General features: G+C 34.2%; 1 protein-coding gene across 1 annotated transcript; it reads left to right on the forward strand.

Annotated features, from left to right (window-relative positions):
- The first annotated feature begins 1085 nt into the window (after nucleotides 1-1085).
- LOC145559040 (receptor protein kinase TMK1-like) lies at nucleotides 1086-5443 on the forward strand. The gene is made up of 2 exons (XM_081620442.1): nucleotides 1086-3964; nucleotides 4480-5443. The coding sequence occupies exons 1-2, from the start codon at nucleotides 1645-1647 to the stop codon at nucleotides 4998-5000; spliced, it is 2841 nt and encodes a 946-aa protein (XP_081476568.1). The 5' UTR covers nucleotides 1086-1644; the 3' UTR covers nucleotides 5001-5443.
- The last annotated feature ends 2785 nt before the right edge of the window (nucleotides 5444-8228 follow it).

Below are 8228 nucleotides of genomic sequence, written 5' to 3' on the forward strand. Positions count from 1 at the left end.
ATTTCTAACTACATTAAGACAAGCTACTGACATAGAAAGACAAACTACATTTTCAAAATTTGACAACCACATCTCAAAATATCTCATTGAAGTGATTGATTTCACAAATCTGTCCACTAGATTCGACCGCTGATCTCATGTCTGTAAGTCGGAGAACTAGCCAATTACTCTAGCCTTCTATTTCATACTCTTTTTATACTTGTGCACCATATATCCTTAAACTTTGCAATAGAAGTATTTTTCGGTCTTCCAATATTACTACTTTTTTTTTTTTTTTTTTTTTTTTTTTTTTTTTTTTTTTACCTTTTCAAATAAAAAATAAAATAAAATTAAAATAAAACTTTGCTAATATTTATTTTATAATATTGTACACAAAACATACAATTGTATAAACATTTACCTTGAATTAGTCTAGTCGTCTTAAGTTTTAAATACACCGTAAGTAACTCAAACAATATTTAACGACTGAATACGGTGGCTGGCTAATTATTAGGTTGCCATTTTTTTCATTTCCCAACATCACAAAAAAAATTCTCAAGCAAATCTCTCTCTACAAAAAAAATCCCTAACATCATAGCCTCTTAAAACCTTAAATTTTCAAAGAAATCGTCACATTTGCTAACATCGAATTATTGAAACAAGGTAATTTTCTACATTTGTGAATTTACCATCTTCGGTGAAATGAAGACTTTATTCAAATCTCGAAGGTTCTCCAAAATTAATTCAAATTCAAATTATTGTTCGGTTCAAACTTAATCTGAAATACTATATTTCGCCTCTTAATACTTACAAGGCACATATGTTTCAAATAATAATAATAATAAAATATTGAACATTTTCAAGTTTATTGTGAGTTAAAAATAAGATTGGGACTACAATCAAATTATTAAAATGTTGTAATTAACTCGCTCTTAACTGTCTTAAGCTCTTTCTACTTATTCCATTTTAGGTAACATTGTCTTTTCCTTCCATGTTATCCCTTCTCCTTACATTTCGAAGAAAAAGGTTTTATCACTATAACATTATTTTCCTTATTATTCTCATTTCTATAACAAACATAGGATATTTCCTATCATTTCCTTTTTATTTCTAACCCGTTATTCCTACCAGCTTATCTCATATACCAAACACCCCGAAATCACGAGGCACACATATGTCCTACGATTTCTTCATTGTATCCATACCTACCTTTGTGTCGATACTTTGAAGTTTGGAGGGAAGCTGATATTTATATTTTTTCTTATCCAGATTTGATTGGTTATATGTAGGCCAAAACAAAGGTATACAATAATTTCATGACCAAAGGCTCCTACTAGACCATGTGCTGCCTTACCTGTTTCTGGAGCTAAGTCCTGAGATCAGCACAACTTTCCATAATCTTAATTCATTTACATCCAAACTAAACCCTTAAAAAAAAAATACCCAAAAAAAATTAAAAAATAAAAAGAAAATCATACACATTTTCCTGCTCCTTACAATTTGAGCTTTTCCAGTTCTTTGACAGCCCATATTCATTCATCTGCTTTTTCCTCACTCAAAAAGCCTGCTATACATTTGCACAAACCTTTCTTTTTTCTTGAATTTTTCTGGGTTTTTTTGGAGGAAAATACAATTAAGAAAGTTGCCAACTTTGGGTAGAAGAAGATGAAGAAGAAAAACAATGTTGGGTCTTTATTTTTACCCATTTTATCACTTGGGTTGTGTTCAATTTTCTTTAATATTGCAGTTTTTTCTGAAGCAAGTTCAGATGATGCTTCAGTAATGTTAGCTTTGAGGAAGAACTTGAATAACCCGCCCGAATCACTTGGATGGTCCGACCCAGATCCCTGTAAATGGACCCATGTGGGTTGTAGCCAGGAAAAAAAGGTGACCCGGATTCAAATTGGGCACCAGAACTTGGAAGGTACTCTCCCTGCTAGTCTTTCTTCTTTAACTTCTCTTGAAAGGTTAGAAGTTCAATGGAATAAATTTTCAGGCCCTTTTCCTAGTTTAAGTGGATTAAGTTCATTGCAAGTTTTAATGATTAGTAATAATAATTTTAGTTCAATTCCTAGGGATTTGTTTACTGGGTTGTCTGTACTTCAGTCTGTTGATCTTGATAATAACCCTTTTGAGGGTTGGGAAATTCCTGAATCCTTGAAAGATGCTTCAACACTTCAGAATTTTTCTGCTAATTCTGCTAATGTTACTGGTGTAATTCCTGATTTTTTCGGGCCGGATTCGTTTCCGGGTTTGGTGAATTTGCATTTGAGCTTTAATAGTTTGGAAGGAGGGTTGCCTAGGAGCTTTGATGGGTTTCAAATTCAGTCATTGTGGGTTAATGGGCAGAAAAGTGTTGGTAGGCTTAATGGGAGGATTGATGTGATTCAGAACATGACTGCTTTGAAGGAAGTTTGGTTGCATCAGAATGCATTTTCTGGTCCATTGCCTGATTTTTCAGAATTGAAGGATCTTCAGGTGTTGAGCCTTAGGGATAATAAGTTTACTGGAGTTGTTCCGCCGTCTTTGATGAGTTTAGAGTCTCTAGCTGTTGTGAACTTGACCAATAACATGCTTCAAGGGCCAATGCCAGTGTTTAAGGACTCGGTTGCTGTGGATTCGACTGAGGATACGAACAGTTTTTGCTTGCCAAAGCCTGGTGATTGCAGTCCTCTAGTGAATACTTTGCTTTCTGTTGTGAAATCAATGGATTATCCTGAAAGACTTGCTCAGTACTGGAAGGGGAATAACCCTTGTGGTAATTGGTTTGGTATCACTTGTAGCAATGGTAACATTACTACTGTTAATTTGGAGAAAATGGGTCTTAATGGAACTATTTCTCCTGAATTCGCTTCACTTAAATCGCTAAAAAGGCTTATTCTTGCAAATAATAATCTCACTGGTACCATCCCACAAGAGCTTACTACACTGCCAGCTCTTACTGAATTAGATGTGTCAAACAATCAGATTTATGGCAAAGTTCCATCCTTCAAAAAGAATCTGATTTTGCATACTCAGGGTAATCCCGACATTGGGAAGGATGAGAGCGAGGTTACACGTGGTCAAGGAACATCTCCCTCAGGCACAGCTGAAGGACAGGATGGTGGTTCTGGGAAAAAATCTAAACTTTCTACAGGTGTGATTATAGCTCTATCTGTTGTTGGAGCGGTTCTCTTTTTGCTTCTATGTGGTGTCTTGGGATTTTGTCTCTTCAAAAAGAAGCAAAACAAGTTTAGTAGGGTGCAAAGTCCGAATGCAATGGTGGTACATCCTCGTCACTCTGCCTCTGACAATGACAATGTCAAGATTACAGTTGCTGGATCAAGTGTGAGTGTAGGAACAGTTAGTGAAAGCCACACTATTCCATCCAGTGATACAGGTAGCATCCAAATGGGTGATAATGGAAACATGGTTATTTCCATCCAGGTTCTTAAAAATGTGACCAATAATTTCAGCGAGGATAATATTTTGGGACAAGGAGGATTTGGGACAGTATATAAAGGGGAACTGCATGATGGGACAAAGATTGCCGTGAAGAGAATGGATTCTGGGGTGATTGCAGGAAAAGGACTGAGTGAGTTCAAGTCTGAAATTGCAGTTTTGTCTAAAGTCCGCCATAGGCATTTGGTCTCACTTATTGGGTACTGTCTAGATGGCAACGAGAAACTTCTGGTATATGAGTACATGCCTCAAGGAACATTGAGTAGGTATGTATTTAACTGGGCCGAGGAAGGGTTAAAGCCTCTTGAGTGGACTAGAAGGTTGAGCATTGCCTTGGATGTGGCTAGAGGTGTTGAGTATCTCCATACTTTAGCCCATCAAAGCTTTATACATCGTGATCTAAAACCTTCTAATATTCTTCTTGGGGATGATATGAGAGCAAAAGTTGCTGATTTCGGTCTTGTACGTTTGGCTCCAGAAGGGAAGGCGTCAGTTGAAACTAGGATTGCTGGAACATTTGGATACTTGGCACCAGAGTATGCAGGTACCTTCTTTTGAAATTTTCACTTGCATTTGCTTCATATTGTGTTCTATAGTGTTTGTTCTTCTCATTTGTTGACCAAATGGATTTTGACCTGACTGTACTAATCATAAATTTATAGCTCCAAATGCAAAGCTATTTTCCTGTATTCTTCTAGTGAGCATCTATGTGTCTTTGCTGCTAACATCTACTCGTATTTTGTATCTTGCAACACAATGACCTTCCTTGTTATAAGACGCATGATGTAAGACAGCTTTGAGTGATTGAGTCCTTGTCTAAATTATGTCCAGTAGAGCTCAGTTAGGGATCAATAAGTCATGTATATCTGACTGTTATTTTTTACATGTTTTGAGGGCTATTGAACTTAATTTCTTCAAACTTGCATTGGAATAACCACTCTTATCATTGTTCTGAAATATCTGACTGTTATTTTTTATATGTTTGAGGGCTATTGAACTTAATTTCTTCAAACTTGCATTGGAATAACCACTCTTATCATTGTTCTGAATTTTCAACAGTAACTGGACGAGTTACCACTAAAGTCGATGTCTTTAGCTTTGGGGTAGTCTTAATGGAGTTGCTGACTGGAAGGAAAGCCTTAGACGAGACGCAGCCTGAAGAAAGCATGCACCTTGTGACATGGTTCAAGCGTATGCACATTAACAAGGATACATTCCGCAAAGCCATTGACCCCACCATCGAACTTGATGAGGGGACCCTTGCCAGTATCAGTACTGTCGCTGAGCTTGCAGGCCACTGTTGTGCGAGGGAGCCATATCAAAGGCCAGACATGGGTCATATAGTCAATGTCTTGTCTTCTTTAGTGGAGCTTTGGAAACCAACAGAGGCCAATTTTGATGATTGTTATGGTATAGATCTTGACATGTCTTTACCACAGGCCTTAAAGAGATGGAAGGCATCTGAAGGTACGAGTCAGGCAGAATCTTCATCATCATCCTTCATTGAGAATACACAAACTAGTATGGTTGCCCGACCTTTTGGGTTTGCCGATTCCTTCACTTCAGCAGACGGAAGATGAGGAAGGAAAAAAAATGAATGAGACACATGAACAGGTTGAAGATTAACAAATTCTGGTTTGTTCTGTTTCATTACACTGAAAATGGGGTGGATGGTTTGGGAAAACATTGCAAGATGTGTATTGTTTGATGTTTGTTTTATTCTTTTTTTTTTTTTTTTTTTTTTCCTCAGATGTATATTTAATAGTCCTTTTGATTTTTCTTTTTGCTCTTTTGGTTTTCATCTTGTGATGAACCTTTCATGTAACTTTTGGGGTAGAGGGAGGGGGCAATTATACACCCTCTCTCATTCTCCCCCACACGAGCACGCAAGGAGAAGAATGTGAGTTGGTGTAAATTTTCACGTGAGTGTAAAATCGAAATTGTGGAGAGGGAAGAAGTTCTTCATCATCACAAATTTTCCCTAGATTTCAATGTTTTATAATTAATCAAATCGCTTTTGAAAGTGTAATTCTTCATCAAATAATTTCTTTTTTCCCTATATCTTGTTTAAGAAAAAATGTTCATTTCTTTTTATAGTCAAATTAAACATAACAATAAGTTACATTTACTATTAGGTTAAAACACAAATACTTATACTCCGTACTCACATATACAACCTCAATTAACGTTCGACAAATCCGATAAAAAAATTCAGATATTGTTTATGGTGAAAGTCACAACTCTTAGTGAAAAGTGAAAACAACTTCCAACACTCAAAAAGATCACTAGTCATGCCTTTGCTGTATTGAGTATGACATTTATGGAATACAACAAAGTAAGATACTAATGACAATACATATCATTCTAAATTTCTAATGACTACTCATAGTCATTGCCATTGCCAAGATAAAGCTTTATCATCTAAAAAACCATGTGGGAGTTCCACTTGTATTGAATTGTAAACATCAACTTCTCTAAATTATGTAACAAAGTTGGTTGCAACAATTAATTATGTCATAAACATACTATTTTTAGCTTTCAAAAGAAAATATCCGTTTTTATCAATCAAATAATTACGGAGTATTTATTTTGATCAGGAAAATGCTATACGTAGCCCTTAAGTATATAATCATTATATATACTCTAGAAATTTGTTTAAATTTAGGAAATCATGACAAAAACACACTAATTATACTGATTTACGAGTGTTTTTTTCATGAATTTCTAATCTTATACAGTTTTTAACAGTGATTTAATGCTTATATGTACCCCTAAGGACTATGTATAGCATTACCCTTTTGATTATTATTGTCCTTGCATTGAAGATGATGGAGACTAAAGATGAGGGTTTCAATTACTCAAAATTATCGATCACTATTTTTAAAGTTTATGATACGTTAGAAGTAATTAATTTTTATATAGTTATAGGCTTGATATTTAAAAAAAAAAAAAAAGTTACGTTATAGCCTTGATAAGTCGTATAATTAATCAATATAAATACTACGTAAATTATACTTTGTAGCCTTATAGGTGATTACAATGATGATGAAGATGACAAATTATTAGATTTAATGATTTTATTTATTATAAAAATTGAAAAGTATGACTCTCATGTATAATACTCGGGTAGCAAATTTTCTTTTTATATTAATTCCGATAAGTTAGGTTGTAGTCTTGATCGAAGACTATTTTAACTTTTCTTTCAAGTAAAACAAAAAAAACCAAAATAAATGTACAACTGAAGTCAATCATATAACTAAATTTTGACATTGTATCCAATTTGTTACTCTTTACACGGCTTTAATAAAGGAAGAAAGATGTAGTCAACACATTCTTTTTAACAAGTTCTCAAGTTGGTTGCTAATGCTGTTGATTACCTTATCCACTATTCATATCTGCCCAGGTCGTTTATCAAGCACCAGTTTTATTGCATATTAGTCGCAGGGCCCATACCCAACTTGCTTCATAACACATACATCGTACCAAGTATTAAGTAAGACTATACTTTACTCCATACGGGGTAATATAACACTTCGTACATAAGCGTGGTATATATATATTGCACCAGCTACCTAGTAAGGTTTGATATAGTGGGAAATTTTGTATCTCGAGTTCTAACTCTAGAGACTTTCTTGGGTTATGGGGATTTCCCTCCCCCCAGGCCCCACACTCCTGAAGCCTAAATGGGCAAAGGGCCAATCCTGCTATCCCGAGCTAGGTGAACTTATGAAATGTTTTAGACTTCTAGCTCAGTAGATTCCTTCTCCCTACCAACCAAGTAAAAATGTACTTTATACGGAGTATATTGTTCGTATGCATAAGAAAAACTAAGGCTAGTTTCTTAATACTTTCTTCATTCTTTTTTACTTGCAATATAATCTCCTTACACACTTTTTGAGAAAAACATAAGATAATGTAAATAGACAAACTAATCGATATACGGAGTATTTTTTTTCCCACATAGAACCTATCTCTTCCCTATTCTCTGTGTTAAAGAAATGTTGATAAGTAGTTCCTCTGCCTTCTCTATAATTACCTCCTAAAAGTGTGGATTTGGAGGATGTGTGAACCAAAAAAAAAAACATTATTTAAAATTTGTAAATCCCTTAACTTAAAAAGCAACATCTATTGCCAATTTTTCATCTCCGGTCCTTATATAAGGATTTCATATTATCACAAAATAAAAGAAAATAATGGAATAGATGTCCGAACAATTGAACTTATTAATCATATTAGAACACTTATAGTGTATTAGAGTAATCATATTAGAACACTTATAATGCATTAGATTAATCATATTAGCTTCATAACATGTGTCAATTGAAAATCACACATTAACATACAATCAAACTCCTTACATATTATTAAAAGTTGCCCTATTAAAGAGATTAAAGTTCTCATAAAATTGTTAAAATTACTCTATAATTGACTATTTTACAATAACATTGATGTAATCCCATCTTTAGAAGACTTATTACCAAAAAATAACAATTATATAAGAATTTCATATCATTTCAAAATAAAAAGAAAATAGAGTAAATATCTGTACGAACAATTGAACAAGAATCTAAAACATAAGAATCGACCAAACAAAAAAGTAGTGCAAGTATGAACATTTGTAAACTTATACTACTAATAAATACTTGTAAGTTGCAATAACTAAACACATGTATGACCAAATAAGTGGCTAGGACTCTTTTGAAGGGGTGCTTAATAAAATCCCAATTGCTGAAAACCAGTTTTCAAGTAATACTATAAAATTGAGGCCATATGCGGTACACCAAACACATCATTAAGGAATAACAAAA

This window comes from Chenopodium album, chromosome 9 (genome assembly GCF_948465745.1).
Source record: "Chenopodium album chromosome 9, dcCheAlbu1.1, whole genome shotgun sequence".
Lineage (NCBI taxonomy): Eukaryota > Viridiplantae > Streptophyta > Magnoliopsida > Caryophyllales > Amaranthaceae > Chenopodium > Chenopodium album.